The sequence below is a fragment of the Polistes canadensis genome, unplaced genomic scaffold (genome assembly GCF_001313835.1).
Source record: "Polistes canadensis isolate GaletaPanama2010 unplaced genomic scaffold, ASM131383v1 scaffold_272, whole genome shotgun sequence".
Lineage (NCBI taxonomy): Eukaryota > Metazoa > Arthropoda > Insecta > Hymenoptera > Vespidae > Polistes > Polistes canadensis.
The window spans coordinates 62,897-89,666 of record NW_014569819.1 but is presented as its reverse complement, the minus strand read 5'-3'; the positions used below and the strand labels follow the sequence as shown (position 1 = coordinate 89,666).

At 32.8% G+C, this 26,770-nt stretch overlaps 3 protein-coding genes across 8 annotated transcripts in view; 1 reads left to right on the top strand and 2 right to left on the bottom strand.

Moving 5' to 3' along the window:
* Nucleotides 1–9,262, bottom strand: part of LOC106790950 (tubulin polyglutamylase TTLL5) — a 36,123-nt gene extending 26,861 nt beyond the window's left edge. The window contains exon 1 of one of the 2 annotated variants that reach the window (XM_014756233.1): nucleotides 9,055–9,262. The gene's annotated coding sequence lies outside the window, so the exon portion shown is untranslated. Of the gene's footprint in view, nucleotides 1–8,887 lie in introns of both variants that reach the window. The other variant, XM_014756232.1, reaches the window with a different exon arrangement.
* A 105-nt stretch (nucleotides 9,263–9,367) lies between these two features.
* On the bottom strand, nucleotides 9,368–12,287 carry LOC106790957 (molybdopterin synthase catalytic subunit). 3 transcript variants are annotated; one of them, XM_014756247.1, is made up of 10 exons: nucleotides 12,154–12,287; nucleotides 11,912–11,999; nucleotides 11,553–11,765; nucleotides 11,326–11,472; nucleotides 10,959–11,247; nucleotides 10,266–10,500; nucleotides 10,088–10,173; nucleotides 9,767–10,017; nucleotides 9,640–9,693; nucleotides 9,368–9,547 (listed from the first exon to the last, which is right to left on the bottom strand). In XM_014756247.1, the coding sequence occupies exons 4-10, from the start codon at nucleotides 11,464–11,466 to the stop codon at nucleotides 9,476–9,478; spliced, it is 1,128 nt and encodes a 375-aa protein (XP_014611733.1). In that variant the 5' UTR covers nucleotides 11,467–11,472; nucleotides 11,553–11,765; nucleotides 11,912–11,999; nucleotides 12,154–12,287; the 3' UTR covers nucleotides 9,368–9,475. The 3 variants fall into 3 exon arrangements, with proteins under 3 accessions (XP_014611733.1, XP_014611731.1, XP_014611734.1); XM_014756245.1 differs by having other exon boundaries at nucleotides 11,553–11,999; XM_014756248.1 differs by having other exon boundaries at nucleotides 11,553–11,999; nucleotides 12,161–12,287.
* A 5,174-nt stretch (nucleotides 12,288–17,461) lies between these two features.
* Nucleotides 17,462–25,382, top strand: LOC106790946 (RNA-binding protein Nova-1). Of its 3 annotated transcripts, XM_014756225.1 has the most exons (6): nucleotides 17,462–19,075; nucleotides 21,445–21,591; nucleotides 21,707–21,864; nucleotides 21,954–22,305; nucleotides 22,461–22,915; nucleotides 22,986–23,055. In XM_014756225.1, the coding sequence occupies exons 1-6, from the start codon at nucleotides 18,958–18,960 to the stop codon at nucleotides 22,992–22,994; spliced, it is 1,239 nt and encodes a 412-aa protein (XP_014611711.1). In that variant the 5' UTR covers nucleotides 17,462–18,957; the 3' UTR covers nucleotides 22,995–23,055. The 3 variants fall into 3 exon arrangements, with proteins under 3 accessions (XP_014611711.1, XP_014611708.1, XP_014611709.1); XM_014756222.1 differs by having other exon boundaries at nucleotides 17,463–19,075; nucleotides 22,461–25,382; XM_014756223.1 differs by lacking the exon at nucleotides 17,462–19,075 and adding an exon at nucleotides 19,084–20,733 and having other exon boundaries at nucleotides 22,461–25,382.
* The last annotated feature ends 1,388 nt before the right edge of the window (nucleotides 25,383–26,770 follow it).

Genomic DNA, 26,770 nt, shown 5'->3' with positions numbered 1-26,770 from the left:
TTTTGATAAATAATTTCTTATAAATAACAAAGTATATATATTCATCGAACTTTAATGTTATATATAAGAGGGTGAGTTGAAAAGTTTTCAATTTCAATTTTTAGTTACAAATTTTCGAGATTAAACAGGGGAAAAAAAAATTGTTTTTATATTAGCCTGAAGTCATTTAAACCCAACCACCCGCGTATATAATTCTAGTTTCTTTTTGTATATTTAGTAATTATATTTATAATATATATATATATATTATATGCAAATATTGATTTTGTAATAAAAGTAAATGTAATATACTTATTATTTGCTATATATTACAATTATTATACATCAAATATTATTACTTAAATATTTTACATAATTTATGTAATATTTTTATTTATTGCACTATCATAATTACCGACACGTAAAAAAAAATGAAAGTACAATTACAAAAGAAACGTACTAACATAGGCTCCATCAAACACGAAAACACCGATTATTTTTAAACTCTACACAGTTGTAGGGATCCATTAGGACCGTACACGGTGTAAGCAGTAGGATTCAACCCTCAACCGTTTCAAAGAAAACAAATGGAAAAAGAAATTACAAGCAAAAATATACATGGATGATTTTAAAAATCTAAAGCGTAACACACGAGAGGTATTGAAAAGTTTTGAACTTTAAGGTCCTAATGGACACGTACAACTGTATAGAGTTTAAAGAAAATCGGTGTTTTAATAATCTGATGGATAGATTTCTTGTAAAATTTGTATTTTAAAATCTGATAATGAAAATCAAGCAGAAAAACAATTAATAATTTCACCAGTTTGTGTCATCAAATATTCAATTTATCCGAATATCTATTTACTTACCTAATGAAAATAATAATACTAAGAAAAACGAGAAAAGATTGTTGGACGTTAATGAGAACACATCTAACAGGGTGGTGATTTCGACGGGTAATTAAACTCGAGCCATATATTTAACGCACGCAATCATTTCGGCTCAACTCTTACCGAACAAGGGAGAGTTTTCCTTTAGAATACATCGATCGATTTTACCTTTCACACAAACGACTACGATGTGATATACAGGGAAACACTTGTGGTCTTGGTTCACCGACCGAATCTTTCCTTCTATTCTATATTGCATTTTTAATCCTATCTTTCTCTTATACTTTATCCTTGTTAACAGTATCACCCTCTTTTCTCATCACTGCATTTATTAATCAATTATTTTTCTTCTCTATTAATACTTTATTTCCAAATCTTTCAAAAATTCTCACGCCATATATTGCTAATAAATATAATCAAATTAAAATATAAATTATATACAAATTTTGTTTCTCGTAATATCTGGGTTTGCTTCAATTTAAACCGTTCAAGTTTGAATGCTCAGTTCTCTCGCTTAAAATATTTGATAACCATTGACAGCATTGAAGAATTTTTATACAGGTATATTAAAAAATTGGCAACAGATTTGACGCAAAACTGTTTATTTTTAAAAAACTGCGAAATTAATTAACACGACTGTACAAACTTGGATACAAAATGAGGAGGAGGGGGGGAGGGCAATCGAGGATGGAGGAAGTGTGTGCGTGTGATGATTTCAAGCAGCTTTTGTGAAGATAAACTATCGAGGATTATTGTAACACAAAATATACTACGAGAATATTTTGTTCAGTTCTCTTTTGACCTTCGAAGGAACGGTATTGATTTCCTAGACTTTCCGATTTCCTGTATGCACACCCTTTCCTCCACCTGCATTCTCTATCCCGTATCGTATACATTCAGAAACTGTCTGAAATTCTTCTTTAAAATAATGCGAATGATGAGAAATATACATAAAATCTTAACAAATGTATTTGCAAATATGTATGAAATTTTTCTAATTTTTGTACAAACCTTTATTTAATCATTTATATTTATATTTAATTTCAAGTTAGCCAATATATAATAAGAGTATAAATGTTGAAATTTTGAATAATTTATATTTAATCTATTATGGGGGCTTACTATTGCTTAAAAAATCACACATACCAATAAATAATAAATATTATTTTATAATCTAATTATATATATCTTCATACAATATATTCCATAATTTTTATTTATAAACCAATGAAAGATTATTTATAAATATTATATGGGTAATTAATTTCGTTATCTTGGTATCGAAAAAAGAAAATTAAAAAAAAAGTAAAAAAAAAAAAAAACAGGAAAACTCACATATAATATCAAAGCTCTCGGATTTATTTATGCAAATATTCTGTCAAGACATATCATCCCTTATAATCGTGACGATGAATTGTGAAAATGTAGACTTAATCCGCCCACTCAACGAGACCACCAACAGGTATTTCCGATAGGTCTGCACCTCCTTCGGTGAATAATAAATTACTTGGTGAACGCAAATCGTGTAACGGTCTGTCTTTCTTAACAGGACGCTAGTCGAACTGTCGGCCAGTCCGGAAGTAACCAACGGTACGGCCCCATTTGCTTCATTACATAATCGATCGGGTAACCAGATCGACTGAGACCAACACTTTCGATCCTACCAACCGCTTAAGTTTTAAACTGCTTCGCAAAATACAAACTTTCTTTTCCTATTCATTTTACAACGATTCGTTTTTCATCATTAAAAACTCGGAATGCCCATTCGCATTATCGTACGAATTATGATAATGTATATAAAATATAGGTGGGGTGGGGGGCTGGGCGGTGGTAATGACAATTTGAAGAATATATTTTTATTACAATTATTTATATCATCAAATGATTAAACAAATTTTGTTCTATTTTTTAACAGTAAACTGGTAAAATTATTGGCACAAATGTGTGTGTGTATGTGTGTGTAACTTTTTATAAATAAGAGACACTCGGAATGACAATTGGTGTGAATCGTATCACACTTTGTATTTGATTTTTAATTTTGTAAATTAAATTAGATTTTTATATAAATGTTAATTTAAATTGAAAAATAATATTTTTAATTGAAATAGAAAACAATGCGTTATTGAACTGTCGGAATATCGATAGAAACGCTAGAATTAACAATCTATTCAATTCCAATCACCGAACATTTGATTTTTCATTAAGAAAATTAAATTCGTAAACGATGTTGATTCAGATTAGAAACATCAACCATGAGTTAACGTACGACCAGAAACGTATTAAACAACAATTAAAATGGGGCACAATATTTTCTGGTGATACATTTTCAGTCCAATAACAGCATCTAATTGTCGACCTATTACTGTTCACAACACGTACGTGCAGATAATTCTGCACGTTTGGTAATAAATGTTAGTCATCTTTTTTACATTGGATGTAAATGGGTTAATTGTATAATACATTTAACTATAAAAGGAATAAAATTATTGGATTTCAAAGTATCGTTTAATTCTTGAAAGAATCCAATCAATTGGATAAATTGTTAACGACACAAAATAGTTCGAATGATTATCGATGAACGATAATCTTTCATTCCAAACGAAATAGAACAGGAATATATTGGAATTGAATATCGGTACAGATCACTGTTCGAGTCCTTGATATAAACGTGACTTATCTACACGAGAAAGAAGAAAAAGATAAAAAAAGAGTTCATTAATGGTAGGATTCTTGAAAATAAGGGGATTGTGGTAGTGGTGGTTATATTCGTGAAATTGGCTTGAAAATTACCATCGTTCGATCTACTGTAATTGATTCTGCACGTAAAAAGGATCGCGATAACGGACACCCAATACCATCTTCTTCTTCTTCTTCTTTCTTTCTTTTCTTCTAAACTTTTTTATTAAACCATCTATCTTGTCTTCCATCTCAATCGAACGTAACACTTTCCTTCGAGTTTCTAATATTTTTTGTTTTAAATAAAAAAATAAATAAACTGTGCATCTTAAAAGACGATATTGAATTTTTTTCCGAACTTCATTATCAATAATTTATTGGATTGTCCGAAAATTATGTGCCGATTAATATTTTTATTTCAATTAGCAGTGATTAACGAGTATACTTGTCGCTGAGAAATGATAATATTTTATCCTATCGTTTCATTATTACGACAACAATTTAAATATGCACTTTTTAAAGAGTTCACCACTCACAACTAATTGGATAAAATAACAAAAGATAATTACATTTTTCCGTATGACAAATATACTCGTCGTAACACAAATTATTATGCTCATTTCTTCGTGACGAGTATAAAAAACGAGTGAAAAGAATTAAAAAAGAAAATAAATTTCACACGATTTATCTTATATATAATATATTAAAATTATTAATATTACAAAATAAATTATAAAAAAAATTTTGCATAATTTGTTTTTCAACTTAGGTCACGCTCACGTAGCTTATATTATTATTCAAATAATTACCCACACACACACACACACCCCTATTATTAGATCCCTGTCACCAATAGATTGGCGAGAATAAAAAATCAGTTAGAATGATCTGGAAGATCGTTGGAAGATAACTCAATGATTAGAGAGATGAGGTGAATAAAATCACGAATGGGACTAGTTTGAAAAGATCAGGAACGTTCGTTTAAGTTTCTACTTGGCATATCGTCCTGGTAGTATTTTAAAACTACATATCACGTGAATAGACGACGAGAAAAGTGAGATAGGAGAAGAGGAAGAGGTGGAGAAGGAGATGGAGGAAAGTGGCATGAACACACCTGTCGTCTATGTAAGTGCATAGAGTCAACATAATCGGCAAGTTACTCGGACAAGGTCGCCGGACACTAACATAAGAGACTCAACGACAGTGTTGTATCCGTGCGCGGGTGGAAAATGGGTCGATGAAATTAATAACAGTGTCGTGCACTGAACACGATCTTGAATCTTGGAATACTTTTTAAATTACTTGAATCTTTCTTTCACCCCTCCTCCACCCTCCCCCTCCCCCTCTATTATGTTCCTTACCTTGTGCTCATAAATAAGACACCTTGCGATTATTGATACTCAATTCTTTTTTTAGATTTTACTTATTTTGTGCTTACGTTCTCTTTTTAGGGGGTTGTCATTTGGGGGTTGCTACAGGAAAGTGTTCAATACTTTCCAAGTATTCTAATATTCTTTGACAGATATTTTTAACAATTTTATTAATCAATATTTTTCAATTAAAAATACTTATAATAAAATATATATTGAAAAAAATTAAGAAATGTGTGCTAGTGTGCTAGTGCTGAACAATTATCGATCGCTAAACACGTCAAGATATAAAAAGAAAATTATATTCAACAAAACAACAACATATTTTAATAACGAAATATAATTTTTGATAGATCTCCAATATTTATTCTACACAAATATTTACCATTAACATAATAAAAATATTAATATTAAATAAATTGCATTTTAATTTAATAACAGAATTTGTCTCGTCCCTGTGATAAATACTCAAATTTAAAAGAAAAAAGACAAATTCATTCGTTTATTTTTTAAATTCATCATTGTTATTTAAATAATTATTGAACAAATCGATTAAAAATTGTTACAGAAATTTCAATTCTTGCTTTGATTGTTCTCTCTCTCTTTCTCTCTCTCTCTCTCTCTCTCTTTCTTTTTCTTTTAGCTAACCCCTGCCAGTTAAAAGTGAGTTTCAAGCTCGTACTCGAGACGATCGTATATACTTTGTACTCATGCAGACGCGACGATGATGACGACGACGACGACGACGACGACGACGACGACGACAACGATGATGACGATGACAACGATGACGACGACAACGACGACAATTTCAAGAGGGAAACAACACGTCTATTGCATTTTATGTGTACGTGTGTGCGTATATACGATGACATAGGATTTCCTGTAACGCCGAAAAATTATCGATTTAATAGATGTGTATCCAATATAGTCTTTTAACGCACAGCTGTTATTAAATGCAAAAAAGAGGGCTGATTTCACAATCACCCTTCCTTCCTTATTTCCTTTCACCCTTCCTTCCTCCCTTCCTTCCCTCCCTCCGTCCTTGTTTCTTTCTTTCTTTCTTTTATGTTCATTCTCTATTGCCCAACTTCATTTGAAGTGTTCGAAACGATTTCTTATTTAGATAATCTGATGCATACGTATATGTTTATATATATGAGTAATTAGAAGCGGATTTCTTCATCAACTCTATATATCGTTCAATTTAAAAAAAAAAAAAAAAACGAGTTTATTTAATTATTTTATATTTAAGAGTTCCATCAAAGAATAAAAAGAACCATGAAAGGAGAAACAATTGCGGAGAAATTGATAACGATTACATCATTTATTTGGAATATCAATTAATATTATTCCACGAAAATGCTACGTTTCATTTTTCTATATTTTGAAGTGCGTACAAATTCAAATGAATCCTTTTTTTTTGAATGCAAGATTTTTATTTGATAGGTATCATCCAGGGGAATCATTGCATTTTATTAAGATTCTCTTTTACGATTACTAAAGGAGTTAATGTTTATTGCAATAATGAACTAACGAATAACGTAATTAAGAGAAATCGTCTAACTACTTGCAACATTTTGCAAGAAACGCATACATTCAACTCTTTTTTAGATAATTTAAAGAGAAACATACACGCGTATACAAAGAAAGAAAAAAAAATAATAGAAAGAACCCGGAGGGATCGTGCCTTTGTTTGCGATTACTATGACGTTACGGAAAAATTATCGACAATGCAAATGTAAGATGATACAAATGTGCGTGCGTTTGTAAACCTTGAAAAATTAATTCTGTAAACATCGGAAAAATAACAAGACAAACAAGAAAAAGAAAGAAAAATTGTGACGTGTAAGACTTAATCGGATTCAAATTGAATATTATCGATGCAAATCGAAACAGACTAGCCAATCAAAATTCACTACAGTTAGTCTTCGCCTTATGTCACCATCATTATGGCATTTTTTGTTTTTTCCTTATACTTCAGAATTCATTTTCCACGCACAAGATGTACGTTGCGTTATTTTTTTTTTTAAATAATTAAGAAAAAATAACTAAAGGAAATAAATTATCGATCGATTGTTCCAAAAAATGAAGATCCATTAAAGTTGTAAAATATTTAACGAACGACTTGAACGAAATAAACTCTAATCACGATAGAAAATTCATATTCAACCTTTTACTTTGTTTTGTTTTGTTTTCTTTTCTTTTCTTTTCTCTTTTCATGTTCTAATGCTTAAAAAGAAAAGACACAATTTTCTTTGAAACTGGATGCATTCATAAACGAGCTTCTCGGGGTACACCTCATAACTATTCACCATTGTCGAGATAATAAACGCGACAATAAGTTTTTCTCGTTTGCGATTTAAAGGAAAGAGAGAGAAAAGGAAGAAAAATGAAAATTCAAATTGATATTTTTCCACGCCGAATTGATAAAAAACGAAACGAATGGTCAATCGATGGTCGATTGTCAATCGCGTTTGAAAATTACGCGGGAAATTGGTTACGATGCGTGTAACTAATATTTGTTTTTAACCCTTTATACTCTAATGGTTCTTTATACTCACATTACCAATTACTTTACGTAATACATTTCTAGAAGGATTTAAATTGCAATCTTTTAGAAGAATAAATGAAATTATTACGATTTGTTTTCATTATTATGTTACGAATCAGAAATTATTTGTAATTAAATAAAAATAACTTCGTTCCAAAACCTACGAATGAGGGCGCAAAGGATTAAATAATTTGATAAGAGGGATTTATATAAAAAAAAAAAAAAAAACAGAATTAATAAAAATATTCATACACCTGCAGAAATATATTTGTATGTACATAATGATTAAACGATGATAATCTTCTCTTTTTTTTTCATTTTATTTAATCGTATCTCTCGTGAGTACTGAAATGAATCAGCCCGTGATTTCCTCGTTTGGGAAAGCAGCTGCTAAATCATGATCATAAATTGAAACAAGAGTTCGTTATCCTAACATTCGAGTAACATCAATAGGTTCAAACTTCCGATGTTAAAAGCTGCTAAACTAACGAGGAGAATCCACGTGATATTCACAAATAAAACACTTGGAAACGTAATGCAATGATGATACTTGAGTTATACGCCCGTTTGATCTATTTATAGATTTCAGATCGATTTTACTGAAAACAATAAAAAAAAAAATAAACTATCGTCTGGCAAAAGATTCTAATTTTCTTGTTCGATTTTTTGAACGACGATAAAAAAAATTGATTGCATCACTTCCCAGTTGCGAAAGTATTTTATTGTCGTTTGCGTAAATGAAAAGAATAAAAGTTTGTTTATGTTAGCGAATGAAAAAAAATTTTACTAAATATACGAGGCGCTAAATATTCTCGGAAAATAAAAATATCTATTTCCTCTATCCGCGTTTTATATAGATATATATTCCAAGTAGTGCCAAATAATAAAAAGCTTTCAGAGTCGTGTTCGTTAGAGGTGTTCGAGAAAAACAGGACGCGGGAGTCGTAACTGGAACGTGAACGTGTTTATTCGAGTAAATAAATATAGGGTAGAATTAGAGTACGTGTAAAAAAAATTTGCTCCCTAATCCTTCGGTATAACCATCTACATATATGTTGTATATTTGGAAGTAGCGTTATATGTTATTGAAACAGAAATATCTCGCGTACGTGTGTGTTTCTCATTTGAGATGAATCTGTGATCTTTGAAATATAAATAAAGTAGACAATTATAAGTTGATACCTGACTAGTTGCTAAAAGAAGAAGAAAAGAACAAAAGTAAAATATCGAAATTTGCTAAAAGACAACAATTTAATCCCATTGTAAAAACATTCTTAACGTTTGTCTCTCGAGTTTATCATCATGCAGTCATCCTGACAGAAAAAATGCTAGTTCGTCAGAAATTAAAAAAAAAATCAAACGACTAAAATACGATCGACGATAAGACAATATAATTACTTGAGAATAGACTCTCATACCATTTGACAACGGTTCATCAATCCTTTGAGGGTAAGAATGGGTGGTTGTCTATCATATTCAGATGTCAAATGACATGCTGTCCGCGTGCTTTTCTCTTCTTTTGTTCGATGATTGTCCGAAGTAAAAAAAAAAAAAAAAAATAGTAAGACTCGATCTTAAAACTCACCACGTATCTGCTGACCCGTAACACACCAAAATTGTTCTAATTCCCGTACGGTGGATGCATCCCTTATGAATGTTTCACTTCGGATTATTTCGGGAGGAGGTAAAAACTTGGACGAACTACGGCCATACCGTATGGTAGCGCGACGAAGACTGCCTCTGTTAGCCGAACGCCGAACTAAAGTGCGCGACGTGACGTTAGGTGACGCGCTCAACCTTTTCAAATTCGCACGAATTTTGAATTACTAAAATCCAAATTCCTAATTTTGTATATATTATCCAATTTAAAAAAAAAAATTAATAATATTATATTTTCCTTGCTCTCATTTTTTATTTTTTTAAGAAGGTATCAAATATCTTATTTAAAAACAAAATTATAATTTATTTATTTTATATGTGTATATACTTAAATTATCTTATCAATGCTACTTCATCGTTTTTGCATACTTATTTTCTAATTCGAGCAATTTTGAATCGAGTTCCGCCATAGAATATGTCTGCAATCGTATATTATTAATGTAATTTAATAAAAATTAATCCATGTGAGTGTACAAAAAATATATACGAAATAAGATTGATAAGTATTTACCCTTTTTCTAAATGGTTTTATATCCCTTGTTAAATTTTCCATATTTTCTCCTATCTACAATCATATAATATAATTTAGATTATATAATATTCAATCATTATATACATCATTTATTTTAATTACTTACCCAAAAATCTTTATACTCGGGAGATACACCTTCCAAAAATAATATCCTATCCTCAATATTTTTTAATCTTTCATAAACGTCTCGAGGAACTGGTTTTATTATGCCTAACATTTTTTCAGCGGTAGTTATCCGGTCATTTAACACCGAAGAAGAATTATTATTATCTTGTCGGTTTGTCGTATAATTATTGGCATTGTGCAAACGTGATCGGTCAACCGTTTGAGGTCCCCATGAATTTAATACTCTATGTACTAAAAACATACACATATAAATTAACAATGATTATTCCTTCTCCTTAAAATACATATTAATTTATTTTACCTTTAACATGACTTTTCGAATCTTTTCTTCTAATCAAAATAGCATCCACTCTTGCACAAGAATTTTGTTTCTCATTATATTGTTCTCTAAAATATAAATAAAATTTCAATTTATAATGTTCAAATCTACATTGATACATTTTAAGTTATTTTAATGTAACATTCTATCATATTCCAACCTGTTACAACAGAATTCTTGTATGTTTACTAAATTTACTTGCTGACGCTTTCTTTCAATAAAAGATTCTATTCTATGTTTAAGTTCATTTGAGTTTGCTTTGATTTGTACAAGATTGGGATCAAATAAAACAGGTTCTTCAATTGGAGCTTCTACGTCTTCAAAAGAATCTTTTTCATTTGAACATAAACTTTTAAGCGAATCCTTCAAATTTTCTACTGTATCATTATTAGTACCTGTAGAAAGTAATAATTTATATAAAGTATCTATAGAAGATAAATCACACATTAGTCATTTAGTTCCTTAATAATTCATTTGTGTTCTTACTATTAATTACACAAAAAATGTACATTAACTTTTTGGTATAACATATTTATTAAATGTATCTTAAATAATTAATAATATTGAACATATGTAAATGTGTTTGTAAATATTTATGAAAGATAATAATTTATGCACCTTAATATCAAATATTTATTATGCTAAATATGAAATATATATACTATAAATATTACTATTTAAATACCCGTTTCACCTTAACAACAAATAATTCCCACCTCACTATAAGAAAAAAAATTCCCCCAAAATTGTACTATGTCGAAGTACACATATTTCATGATGAAATATTTTACAAATATTTAAATATACAAAAATAAGGTAACATTAAAGGATTATTTAATATTTGACCATTTACATTCTTTATTTTCCTTCCAATTAGTTTCTTTGGTATCGTATATCTCTTTCTTCCATATTGGAACGGAAGCTTTCAAGGAATTAATAGCATAATCCACAGCTTTAAGGCAATCTTGTCTATGAGGAGAAGAAACTATTATAATAACACTAGCTTCTGTCACTGGTACTTCACCAAGACGATGATATATTGCAATATTTTCAATATTCCATTGCAAACGTATTTTGTCACATATATTATTCATTTCTTTTAATGCCATAGGTTCATAAGCTTCATATTCTAATTTAATAACCTGAAACACAAATCGGTTACTTAACTTTGATTGCAATATGCATTGTATAAATATTAAAAAGAAAAAGAAAAAACATACCCTTTTATTCTCAAAATTATCACGTGTAGTTCCTACAAAAGAAGATATTGCACCGCATTTAGGTGATAGTGTTAAATTATATATTTCTTCAAAATTTAATACTTTCTGTTCCAACTGAACAAAATTTTTTCCAGTATCCATGTTAACCTAAAAACGAAAGAACATTTTGATGTTATATGTTAATAGATTTAAACTGTTGCAAATAATTAAATTAATTATAAGAATACCTCCGCTTATTGGTGGAATAACAGCAACTTCGTTTTCATCCAATAAGTTTAAAGGAGAATTTTCATTAACAAATTCCTCGTTCACAGCTAAGATCAGTGTTTTACTTATACTTTCCAAATGATAAGTCGTTACTATTATCTTAAATAGTTCGTTATAAGATAAATCTCTGTTGATAATAATTTTACTTTCCTTTATTCCTGTTAATTCTCGTGCTTTTGCAAAAAATAATATATTCACATTTGCAACATCAAGATGTTCGTTCATTATAATACGAATAAAGACTTATAATAAGAAATAAAAGTGTTTTTCTTTTTTTAAACACCTACTAGTTGAAATATTTCATCACGTATCAATATACCTTATAAACTGTCGTTACGTAATTAGTATCTCTTCGACATATACCACGCACCAGTGCTCTCACTGACAATTCAGTTTCTGTAGATAATCTGTAAGGTTATTTCAAATTTGTTGGTTATCAAACACTTTATTAAATTAATATTATATCTAGTATGTAATAAATTTCACATTCACACGATTTATATATTCACCACTATTATATTATTATTATACTTCTAATGATATCGTTTAAAAAGAACATACCACTAACCGAGGAAAATTGAAAACACAAAAACCTCTTGCAACAATAGGACATTTTGAAACATTGGATATCGGTGCGCATGCGCGAAATGGATAAAACCAAACGTGGCTAGGTTTGTATTGTCCGAAGAAGGCGCAGACAAATATTAATACGATTTTTTTTGTTCAATAATCGTACGCAATGTAAGTTATACGATAAAGTATATATTAATACATATATATTTTATATATATAAATATCTTACACAACTTCTTACGTCTATATTCACAATAACAATGTGATTACTTAATTATATCTAAGTATTTAAATAGAATTTTATGAGTAAGGAAACATTTGAAACGACTGCATCATCGCTAAAAAAAAAGAAAAAAAGTTATAATAATTTACTTTTTCTTTTTTCTTTTTCTAATAATGATATAATATAATACTGATCTTATATATATATAAATGTTGAATTTTATACGGAAGAATAAGTAAAGCAGACATGGACATAAATAATTATCAAAATCTTGTTAATCGATTATCACTTTATAAAGGTTAACTCTTAAAATAAAGTATAAGTCTATCGAGATCTTCAGATAAGTTTTATTTAAATAAAATAGAAGCATTCGTATCTTAGGAAGTTATTTAAACGCGCTCTAGAGACAAGACAGACAATAATTATTTTTTCAAAATTACGCGATATCGGTTCAAACGCGAAGTATTATTTATTATACTAATATTACGAGATTATCGTATTTTATGTATGCCAGCTATTTAAGGGTGTGACACGGCTTAAAGATTCATTACGTGTTAAACGCATAATATAGGTATAAGAACGCAAACATTCTTCCACCTCATCATCTTCCTCTCATCTCTCTTCTCTTCTCTTCTTTCTTCCTCTCGCGATTGGTGTGTATTTTTTTTTCCTCGTTAAATCGCGATATAATTAAAATTAAAAAGAAAAATATCTTATACATATGACGAAAATAGAAAAATTTAATAAAAAAAATTACAGTAAAAAAAGAAAAAAACATAGCGCATCGTCGATCTTTAAACACCCTAGACTAAATTAAGGTCAGCTGAGAAAAACGAGAACGGTGAAGCAAGGAATCACACAGTGCTCTAAATACATACATGCATACACACACGCAGACATACATATATATGCACACACATATGTCCTAACAAAGAATAAGAAGAATGAGAGAGAGTGAGAGACAGAGACACAGAGAAAGAGAGTGAGAAATGATATCGATATTCTACATTAGTACATTAGTCCATTTAAAACACGACAAGTTTCGTCTCGTATTCAGTAACAATCAAAAGACATCGTTTAGATATTTACAATCCCGTTAACGTTATTAAATTTGATCAGAAAAGTGATTCAAAGTCGAGCCAAGCTGTAATCGACAGAGGCACTGCTGCTGGTGCTGCTGCTGCACCGTATATAGGTCAAAATTGATTTGGGTATAACTTCCGCAGGAGCGTACCCAACGATATGTTCTTTTCCTAACGTAAGAAGATGCTATACGTATTTACAATAAGTTACTGTTTATCTTTAAGATGACAGTGAATGATTCTAAGAAAAAGAAAGAGAGAAAGAGAGAAAAATCGCAACGCAATAAGAACATTTCTATAAATGCAGTTTCCTTTTGTCGGTACGAGAACGTCGAGATAATTTGTAACGAAGGATACACAGCTCCGAGATTTTATGGATACTGCACTAACTTTGCTACAGTATGTCAGAGCGTCCAACGGCCTTGGAATATGCATTCGAACGTATTTGTTGTACGTGCCACACAATACACGTGCACGTTCACGTGCAATATATTTATATATACATATATATAAATATATAAATGTATCGTTTTGTGTAGTATAGTTTTAATCTAAAATGAAATATGTACGAGATTCTAAAACCTTAAGAACGATTTCTAATAGATCAAGGATAATGTAATCACACTTTTATTTTATTGCTAAATCGAAAGGAATATACATTAAAGTATAATCAAAATTGAATATTTGTCATACATTAAAACCGGTTCGCTGTAGTCACATCTTTCTTACATGTATACACGCGTGTATTTAGAGATGCTCGCTTCATAAATACAACTATGTTCTACTACTACTACTAGTACTACTACTACTGGAATATGTGACGTAATGGAGGAAAAATTCCAAGATTATTAGCCAAGCGTGTACGTGAATTCAAAAGGCCAAAGGATTTCTTTTTTTCTTTCTTCCCTCTCCTACTCCCTTCTTCCTTCTCCGTTTATTTTCTATTCCAATGTATATAATTACATAGAGTGAAATTTTAACCCTTGATTCTTCGCTTGGGTCACAGCTTGTACGTTCGTCGTGTTACATAACTTCCGGTGAATAATAGAAAAGTATTATTTTTCGATAAGGAAAACATCGAATCACATTTATAAATACAAACTCGTAATTTACGTGAAAAAAAGGAGGAAAAGACACGTGTTGTACGTAATTAATAAGGTGGCACCAATTAAATAAGCCAAGTTAAGAAGAATGATACGAGTCTTTTGAGAAAAGCGCCAAAGTATCGGTCCTGATGCGAAAAAGATTCTGGATGGACGGATTTAATCGCGCAGGTGAGTTTTTTATCTGCGCATGCGCACCCGTGTATGCGCGTTGCTGTAACGTGTAGCTGCGCACGTTGCACTTACGGTGCATCCGTACTATAGGGAAGAGTTTATCCGCGATTGGTTCACCTAAAAATGTTATCCCTTTGTTTGTCTTTTCTATTTATTTTTTCTTATATTCTTGACAACTTTCTTTTCACGAAATGTACTATGAAACATTGTACAACGATAAGATATATTGCTTTTCGTCGTTGAAATTATATAAATTATTAATGCACACGCACACGCACACGCACACGCGTATATGTATTTCGACAAAACAATTAATCAACAAAGATCGAAGTTTATTTTACTGGGGAGGATAAAAACGAAGATTTGTAGGAGAATAAAGTTTTCTTTTTGTTTAGTAAAAATGATTAAATCGTGATATTCGTGGCAACTTGGTCGAGCCGTTCTTTCAAGACCCGAGCCCAGTCGACTCGATGAAGCTGTTCTTTTCCTCTGTTTTAGCCGTCGATTATTTCAAGTCGATTCGTCGCAATAGTCGCGCTGCGCTCGAGACGAGCAACGGCATTGCGACACACGAATGCGACCCAAAAATATGTATCTACGTATTAGTGTTGTTCATTTTCTCTCTTGACTTTTCACAACGACAACGACCACGACGATAACGACGACGACACTGCTGCTCCCTGGACTTTGATATTCATTCAAGATAATTCTGTTTTTTTATCTAGTAGTCTAACTAATGAAAATCTTTTTATATGATAACGAACATAGGTTGTCGTTATTATCCTCGTTGTCTTTCTTATCAAATGGTATATTTATATTGCGATTAGAATGGGTCTATTAATTTTTCAAATCTTTGTCAAAAACTTTTCGGCTCTTTCTTCGAACTCATATAAAAACGATTAAATAATAAATAATTTAGGAGACTATTCTATTACTATAGTAATCTATTATATAACGATTTATATGCTTGCATTATAAGGCCAACCCTCCGGTTAAACGTTGAAAAAGGTCCGTTTAGCAGTGACTAAAGTCAATGATGTCCCTTCCCTACGCTAGGATCCCATCGAATCGGAACGTGCGCGTAATCAATGTTAGGAAATGACGCATTAGCCTGCATCGCTTTCGTCTGAGTCGCTACTTTTTCAAATATATCATTTGAAAAATTTTGTTTAATATTTAAAATTAACTCTTTAAACAATTTGTAAACTTGGAATACAGAGAGACTCGGTGTTGCTTTATTTGCTTTACTTTTTATGTTATGTATCTAGATATTAGATATAGCAATTAACTTGGTGTTCTTTTTAACGAATTTAATATTTATTTTTTTTATTTTCCTTGACGAACAAAGATAGCGATTTTGATGCAATGAATTTAATATCAAGGCAACGAATTAATTGCTTCAAATAATAAATACGTTTAATTGTTTCAATGTCATTCTTTTATAATCAGTATTGTAGAATATAAACATTATTAAAAATACATTAATACTTATAATTAACAAGGTTTTCGTAATGATTTAAACGATAAAACTATTTGTACATCTGTATAAATATCTTTCCCAATAACAGTTTTATCGGTGTGTATTTCGAAAGTATTTACCTAATAACGATATTAATTTTCTATTAAAATATTAGAAAACATTTTTCTAAGTCGCGCGAATATTCTTATATAAATTATATATTTTGAACCTATCATACTTTGTATGCTAACAGGACTGTTAAAAGATAACCAAAGTATAGTATACAATCTACAGTCATTTTCCCGTTAATCGGTATTTACTAAAACGTTGATAATAGTCACGACGTACTTTCCCATGTACAACGGAACTTTGGTACGATGTTTCAAGAATGGTCGTTGTTGTTATTACTGCTGCTGCATGATTGGAAGGCAAACTTGCAGTACCAACGTACTCGATATTGCAACGTTTAACTATCGTGCCTTAATCTCTTACAAGATACCAACGAATGTCAGTGGCAATAAAAAGATAGGTGAATAGAAGAACGATTGAAATGCTCGATATAAAATCAAATCGCATTTCATCGTCTATAAAGCGCGTGCGATCTTCGATATAGGAAGCTACTTGATGTCGTTAGAATGACACTAATGACCTTGTAAGGCCAAAGCTATCGGAAATGCAAATGCAGATGCAGATAGTTACGAAGTCTCTTCCTCCTTCTCTCTCTCTCTTTCTCTTTCCTCCCTCTCTATTTCTTTCTACTCTTTATTTACGTCCATTATATATATATATATATATATATATATATATATATATATATACATATATTATATGTATATATCTACTACGTGTTCTACAAGCAATTCGCGATTAAANTATATACATATATTTAATATTTATCACAAGTTGTTGTGCAATCAATTGAAAGATCAATCGCAATATACTATACTCCGAAATGTTTTTTAAAAGTGATCGTATTCTTTTTCCTTTTAACCGTTTGTCTGTAAACCTTTGTCACGTAACGCATCATTAACTTACATGATCGTTCATACGAATTGATCCGTCGGAAGAAAATTTATGCAACTCTATACATTTAACACGCGTGAACATTTATTTAACATACAAAATGCATAATCGTGTATGTAAAAATTCATATCTATTTGGTATTGTAATATTCTAAATTAGAAATACAAGTGTTTATAATTAACGCATTGTCTCTCTCTCTCTCTCTCTCTCTCTCTCTCTCTCTCTCTCTCTCTCTCTCTCTCTCTGTGTTCTCTAAATTCATTTTTATTTATTTATTTATGTGCATCTCTACAAGAATACTAATACTCGAGAAAAATAACTCTCAAGTTATTTGACATCAAATTAAAAATATACATGAATTTATATATATTTCTTTTCCGTAAAACATTTATAAAATATTTTTTTCATTACAAAATCGATGCTCAAATCTAACAAAATCGAAAAGTAGAGCAGAAATAAAAACATTATAGTGACTCACGTTGTATTCCACCTTACGACGCAAGGTGACTGAAATTCGTTTCGTTTGTATAAATACGAATTTCCCGCTATGACGCATTTAAAACTCAAGTAACTAAATGAGAAGGGAACGGGATGTCTAAAGAGAAGGGAAATAATCGCTATCAAAATTGGTCGATTTGTTCTAACCACTGATCGTGTGATATTCGATTATTCTAAATTTTATTAGGTCATCTCATTCGGTGTTTCGTTCCTAGACGGATGACCTACTTTTGAGTTCTTACCAACACGATCCAGTGTTTTCGCAGCATTGATGCATTTGACTCTTTTATAATAAATGCGAAATATATCGTCTAATGATCTTTATCTTGTCGATGGTGGCGAGCGACCTTTGCTTTAATAAATCGAGAGAAAAAATATACATTCGATGGAGGAAAAGGATACAATACTGTTCGGACACAAAAGAGCGTCGTAGAGGTTAAGGTATCGAAGCCGAGTGTTACGGCCCTGTACGAAGAAAGCCCGCGAGCTCCGTACGGTGGGAAAGAGAGAGGCGTCCCTGGTGCTCAGGTCGTAGCAAACGAGCGTGCGAAAGAGGAAGACAGATTCTACGGTATAGAGAGGGAAATATAGAAACAGAGAGGGAGCGAGCGAGAGAGAGAGCAAAAGATGGTGCGCGCGCTTAAGAGAGGAACGCGAGAACCGAGGCACGCACCATCGGGTATCAAACCAGCTGGTTGGCAAGGGAGCCGCGCGCGAGCAGTTGCCAGTGAGACGCGGCAGCCCGCGAGCGTGTCATTTGTTCGTTCGTTCGTTCGTACGGTGCGTACGTACGTTCGCGGTACGTCTGCCATCCGTCACCTCGAAAATCCTTTAGTAACTCGTGCTCGTGCGTACGTTCCTCCGTTCGTTTGTACATTCGTTCGGTTCGGTTCGATTAATTAGAAAATATCGTGAGTGGTGATAGCTCCTTGGCTGACCGCTCGTTGTTCGACCCACGACACCTGGCCCCCTTCGTCGATCAACGTTTCTCTCCTCTCTCCTCTCTCTTTTTCTCGCTCTCTCACTTTATCGCTCATATATATATATTCCATTTTTCCTTCTCGCTCTTTCCTTCCCATTACTCTTGGCGATTGGAAAAGTAGCACCGTCCCTGTCATTCTATCGCTCTTACTCCCTCCATCTTTTCCCACTTGGTGTGCGTGCGTGTGTGTGGCTCTGTGTAGTAACCTGGGGTGTGCGCTGCGTTACGCTCTGAACGACCGAATCAAGATGGCCGCCGATTCAGGAATGGAGACGTGTCCCTCCCCGGAGATCGCAGACTCCAGAAAGCGGCCCCTCGACTGCGACGCGGAGGATGGCGCGACGAAAAGGTCCCACTATGGATCAGGTAATTCTATCGAACGTCCTCCGTGACGATTCTTTCATACCAATATTTTTTCTCATGCGCATTCTAACTCGGTGGTCGCACGCACGATTCTCCTCTCCTCTCCCCACTCCTCTGCCCACTCTCTCTCTCTCTCCCCCTCCCTCTCTCCTATCATCTATCCATCCACCCATCTCCATGCACCAACATCCATGCATCCAAACATCAATGCATTTCCTTCTTCCTTGTTTCTCCCCTTTCGATTAATTTGTCACGTTCATCTTCCTCTCTCTCTCTCTCTCTCTCTTTTTTCCTTTTTACGCGCGCCTTTGACAATTTCGTTTAGTGGTTACTGCTGTTGACACAGCGATCACCTCGCGCGCTCCTTCTGTCTTTCTCCCTCTCCCTCTCTCTCTCTCTCTTTCTCTCTCTCTCTCTCTCCCTCTCTCCTCTCCCTCTTTAACTCTCTCTCTTATGTACGTTCGTTCTTTAATACACTCGAACGACGATCGCTAAAATCCTGGCTACCCATTGTGCCGCTCAACCGAACGATCGACCATTCCCTTTCGGTTTTGACTGTAAACGATCAGCTAATGTCTTCTCATAGATCGAGGCTAAAACGCGGTATAATGATGGTGCACAGCGATTTGCGCATCCCTTCATGCCACGTCTCATTTTCTACTCATCCTCTATCTCTCTCTATCTCTATCTCTATCTCTACCTTTCTTTCTTTTTCACGCGCGCATTTTATCTATCCGGTTTATTACGTGGTGATGTTGTTGGGTTAAGTCAAACTAATAGAAACCACCAACGACGAAGACGACGTCGACATATCAGCCAACGTCAACGTCGTGCGCCGCGCGGCGACGCGTCGCATGTGTTTGGGGATTTTCTTTCTCTCTCTCTCTCATTCACGCGAAGAAGAAAAAAGAAGGAGAGTTGGGTTTTTCGTTGGGCCAAGCGGATGGCCGAGTAGCAGCAACAGCAATCGCGATACGGCTGTCGTCGTCGTCGTCGTCATCGTCGTCGTCTACGACGTTAATGGAGGATCGTGACAAGACGCTCGACAGTTTCGTGACTGTGCAACTTCGTCATCAATCTCGTGGCAGCAGTTACTTTGCTTGCGCTAGAGTCGATTCCTCCTCCTCTTCCTCTTTCCTTATTACATTTCCTTCATCTTTCTTTTCCTATTTTTCGTCTATCGGTACTATACAACGGCGAAAACGACGACAACAACACTGTCGACGGACGCAACTCGCATGTCAATTTTTATGTCATCAACCACCTATACTTCTCGTCAATTACCATCGTCTTCGTTGGATTTCCATAGTACAGTGACGTTGTTATTATCGTTTAAGTTTGTTCTGGCAAAAAACGCAAGATCGTATCTACCTCCTCTTCTTCTTCTACTTCTTCACCTCTTCTATATTCTCGCTTTTGGCATCGTATCTGCCATCGCCTATACGCCTACGTTGTCGTTACTGTCTGCTACCGCTGCTATCGTCGTCATCGTCGTCGTCGTCGTCGTCGTTGTTGCCACCGCCACATCGTCGTCATCGTCGCCACCACCCGCCATCATCACCACCACCACTACCACTACTATTACTACTACTACTATACTACTCCACCACCACCACCGTGTTAGACGCAAACTGGCAGAGTTACTAGGATGTGGCGTATCGGTGAGTTGTCAGGCAACACGCACCGTTTCGCTGCCGCCGAGGTTGCGGGTCAAGGTCGATGTGAGGCGAGCGAACGAGCGAGCGAGCGCACGGGGCTTCCATCTGTCAAACAGCTGTTTGCCTTCAGCACATCGAAACTTCCTACCGATCCCCCACTGCGCTCTTCCGAGTTATATCTTTACCTTTAAACCTTAGCTTCCTTATTTACTACCCTTACATTCTTACCCGCACACATTTTCGTCTTTCTTATCGCGAACAATCAACGTCACCCCTTTCGTCTTCTCTATTGCGATAATATACGGTATGTTTTCGATTACGTATTGAACTAGTGATTCTCTTTCTTTCTCTCCTTCCTTCCCCTCCCCCCCTCTTTCTTTCTCCCTCTCTTTCTCTCTTCTGTCGAGATTATTATTCGCGCCAACAATACCAAATTTTGTCTACTCTTTCCGTGATTTTTATCCGATGATTATATCGTTAATACGACCATTCATTATAATATACTTTATTTTATAGATCTTGTGTTTGGAATTTTTTGGCAATAGATTAATTCTGGGTCATTTATCTGGTCTAACTAATTCACTGCTTTTATACAATTATTTTTTATTAGCATTCATGATATTTTGATATTTTGATATGGGTAGACATTACATAGGTTTTTAATCGAATACAATGACGTATTGTTGTGCAGAAATTGTTATGGAATATTTGTAGGAGGAGATGGAACGTATCATCTTAAAGTATTGGTCCCTGGTGTGGCTGCCGGAGCCATTATTGGTAAAGGTGGAGAAACTATTGCCCAGCTTCAAAAGGATACAGCAGCAAGAGTAAAAATGTCTAAATCGCATGACTTTTATCCAGGTATTACTTTATATCTATATTTTTGTCTTTTTAATGATATATTATTAGTATCATCATTTCCTATTTGCTTATATAAAGCTTTAATTATTATTATTATTGAATTATTTTATTTTAGGCACTACCGAAAGAGTATGTTTAATAACTGGTAGCGTAGAAGCCATAATGGCTGTTATGGATTTCATTATGGAAAAAATTCGAGAAAAGCCAGATCTTACATCTAAAACCACAGTGGATTTTGAATCCGGTAAAGCAATGGCAGAAAGAGACAAACAGGTAAGATTTAATGGTATGATAATTAATTTTTCATAATATAATGTTTTAGTACAATATAAAGAATTGTTAAACAATTAATAATATTTTAGGTAAAGATCTTAGTGCCTAACAGCACTGCAGGGATGATTATAGGAAAAGGTGGTAATTACATAAAACAAATTAAAGAAGAATCTGGATCTTACGTGCAAATTAGTCAGAAAGCTAAAGATTTATCGCTTCAAGAACGATGTATCACTGTAATAGGTGAAAAAGAAAATAATCGAAATGCATTATTGATGATCCTAGCAAAGGTAGCAGATGACCCACAAAGTGGTACATGTTTGAACGTCAGTTACGCAGATGTAAGTGGGCCAGTTGCCAATTACAATCCTACAGGCAGTCCCTATGCTCAAGCTCCAACAAGTACACCTACGTACACTTCCACTGCTGGTCTTAATACAGGTAAAATATAATTTATTCATAAGTCTATTTTTGTCGTTTTTATATTCATGTACATTTCAGTATTTTTATGATGCAGGTTTTATAAACTTTAGTATATAGTTGTTGGGTCATTAATAAAAACACATTATGTATTTGTATGATTTGATTTCTTACAGTAAGTCTCTTGAATGGCGCTGGACTGAGCCTTAACTTGAACTTAGGTGCTGCTATCACTGCTGGTACAGCTCCAGTAACAACGCAACTTTTAGAACATATAAAGTTGAACCTGCGTACAACAGGTTTCTCAGAACCTGCTGCTACTGAAATTTTAACCGCTATCGCTACTCTCGCAAAGTACAATATCCTTGGGATGGGTATTGGAATGCCCTCGAGTATGAGTTATTTGGGAAATCCAATGGATAATGCTACAACAGCCAATGGTTCTAACAATAATGGTGGGGTCTTTGGGCCAATTGGAACAGTTCCTGCGCTGGGATCAACTTCGCCTACTCCACGCACTACCCTTGATAGATACGAGCCCTTTGATCCGTTTAGACAGAACAACACTGCTGCCAGTGCTATTCATCTGAACAACAATTCATTTGGTCTGGGCACTAACCAGCTATCACTTGTAAGTAAGAGTCCTACACAGGTAGACGCCAACAACAAGGAGACCAAGAAAGTAGACATAGAAATTGCAGAGGTTATAGTGGGAGCTATTCTGGGACCCGGTGGTCGTGCCCTCATTGAGATTCAGCACCTAAGTGGCGCCAACATACAAATCTCTAAGAAAGGCATGTTTGCCCCTGGTACCAGGAACCGCATAGTGACTATCACGGGTTATCCCAATGCGATCGGCACTGCTCAATACTTGATCGAGCAGAGGATCAGTGAAGAGGAAGCAAAACGAGCACGTCAAAATGCCATCGCCAGTATGATTCATTGATTTCAAGTACAACATTCTTGATCATCTCCATTATCAGGCTCCGTTGTTCGCCTCTTCACACTTTGAGATGCTTCGGCAGCTCCTTTCTCCCTTCTTTAACACTTGTCCACTACCACCACCTACCACCCGTTGTCATCTATCGCTGCATCACTATAGCGCTTGCATTCTCTCATCACTATTCATGCATCCATCATGGCTCGTCACACAACATTGATATATCTTTTAAGGTTATTATGATATAAATATTATATGTTATATGATAACTACTACAATTGTTCTGTGATACACCACATTACGGGGCTTTATCACATATAATACACACATACTACATCAGAGTCACATAATATATCTAGTTATACGATATAATATATTGACAGGTGATCTGACAAAACTGCTATGAACTAGATGTGACCACAAACTTTTAAGATATGTGGCAGATGCTACGGAGAATCATCTTTCTTCTTTCTGTTTTAAATAATATATATTGACTGAATATTACTCGAAATTTATGTCATACAGAACTCATTTGAAAGTCTTTTAAATGAGACGTGAGTATTTCACGCTGAGTTTCAGAAAGAAAGACAAAAAATCACTTTTGTTGTTTGATTTTTCATCAAAAAACCATATCTAAATTATTACGTTAAAAATTGTTCCTTGAATAGCAAATGTCTAGGCTAAACAAGATCTTACTCGCTTAACATCTTGTTCAAAGAAATGTGTTAAGTATAGAGTAATACCTTGCCAAAACCAAAGATTTTCCATATACAAGTTAAAGATGGACTTGGCTTGAAGTTAAATATGCATACAGAATAAGAGCTATTCTAAATATGAACATATATTTATATATATATATCAAAGCTGGCTGGACCAGTTGAGTACATAAAGAATAATCATGAACTGTTGCCAAGTATCATTTTTAACTCGAAATCGTTGGATTCACGCATTAATAGAATTTATCTATTTTGTGTAATATTTAGATAAGTACACTCAAAAGTAGTCTAATTTTTGACTTTATTATTCATCATATACTCACTTATAACAGTAAAAGCCTATATGATCATGTCCATTTAAATGATTTCTTTTCTTATTATAATAACAAACATTTCCATAGCTTAACTGTACAGTTGGTGGTCCTTGTTTTTTTTTTCCTTTTTTTTCTTACATAAATATTATCATATTAAACACTCATATTATTATCTTTAATTTTCAGATATATATATATACCTATATATGTATTAATTAAATATGAACCTGAATTTAATATATTACTAGAAAATTTTTATCTTATCTCACAATATAGTAATAAATAGAATTAACATGATAAAACACATAAATAAATACATACATTATACTATATTGTACATTATCTACATTGTAAAAATATTTTTTGCGCATATTTGTGCGCAAATTATTGTTATTTGATAACACTGCTTTTATTCACCATACAATTTTTTATATAAAAACATTTGCTATTTGATTGGAATTATGTCATATACATAAATACATACATACATACATACATACAGAACATACATACATACAGAACATACATACATACATACAGAACATACATACGTATACTTCATGATTCATCGCATTATCAACAAATTATATAAGTTTCTTAGATACGAGAGTGAAATACAATCACGTCATACATTCCTGAGATCTGTATGACAGAGTTTATGTAGAATCTTGTCAAGTTTATTCGTATTAAATCTGAGCAAAACTCAAAGCAGACCCATAATTAAAATTCCTGTTTTTTTAAACAGAGCAGGGGTCATTGTTTAATAAGGGGAAAATAAAAAGAGAAAGAAAATATATAGAAAAAACTATTTGGAACTCTTGTTTCAATATGGTGGTGTTCGATCGAATGCAGTCTGTATTTTCTTTTTTATAAAAGAGAATAATACTGACGTTTAAAATCACTTTATCTTTGCGGATAGGTAATAAGACGGGGGTGATATAAGATAGGTGGTTAATTAATAATGGGTATAGAAAAACTAGCGAGTAAAATTATTTAGCTGTAGCGTCTAATGATGAAATGTATAAGTGTACATGAGTACAATTCATAGCTGGAGGCGCTGGCTCACCACTCTTAAAAATAATGACTTGTATATTTATAAATATCGCATAACATGAATAATAACAGTAACAAAAATAAAAAAGAAAAATGATAAAATAATAATATATTACAGAGAGAGAGAAATATATCTATATATAAATATATATAAATATATATATATATAAAGATGCGTATATATATATACATGAAGAGATTGACATAGATTATTGAAAAAAAAAAAAAAATTAAATAAAAAGAGAATTCATATTATTTGAGATATAAATGAGAAGACCGCGTATTCACGCATATATTATGCATACACGACACCACGACAAACACGTACACATACACATTATTATAGGTAGCGGAATGATATTATAATATTGTTGATAAAATATTTGCGTCCGCAAATGAAAACAGGTTTATGTTTAACCATAAATTCTATGTGTACTGTCGATTTAACATTACTGTGTTGCCCAAATGCATTAAAACGATAAACAGGCACCGTAAAATTCAAAATAAAAAAAAGAAACATTAGTTTGCTGTAGATAGAACTGTTATAAAAATTCTATATAGAATACATAAATGTAATTTATAGCATTAATTTAATTTGTGAATTAGTCTATATTTTAATAGCTCCAATGCTATTTATATTATTGGCAGCATAATATTTCTCTATATTAATTATCTCTATCATAGTAATGTTTTATTAATTATCATCACGTCATTATATTATATCTATCATTGGTTATCGTTAATTTTACGTTACTATTCTTACTTTTATTTTTTTCTAAATCTCTATATACGAGCTTTCTCCTTCTTTCTTACTTTTGACTGCCGGTATACAAAATGAATGATAGAATTTATTAAAAAAAATGTCAATAGTTGCAAACAAAAGAAGGAATATCATTTTTTAACGATCAATGAAACTTTTTATCAATTAAAATGGATATTTTGTTAGATAAACAAAGTTAACAAATCATTATAAATTTTTCCTACTCGTTATATTCCAATAACTATTGCTTCATAATCACATTACAAGAATAAGTAGTAACAAAAATACATATTTTTATGTATTAGTTTTTTTCGAAAGGTTAAATTAATCGTTGAAACAATATATATATATATATATATATATGTATATATAACAATATATATATATATATGTATATATATGTCTCTATGTAAAACAACTTGTGGGTAGCATAAAATCATGTGTTGTAGATTTTGTCAAGCTAACACATTCCTTAGTAGGACAGAATATGTTTAAGACTAGCTGTGATGGAGTTGATAAAAGGATATTTTTACCAAGCAGCCAGTACATGAAAATGCCACAATTATATTAAGCGTTTAAAACTGTAGAATTTATTTGCGCAGGAAAAATAACTTGATGGATTACAAAAGTTCACCGGCAAGGAGAAGTCAAGAATGGAGCTTCTTTCTACATATGTGACAATATTTGCATGTGTACGTAAATC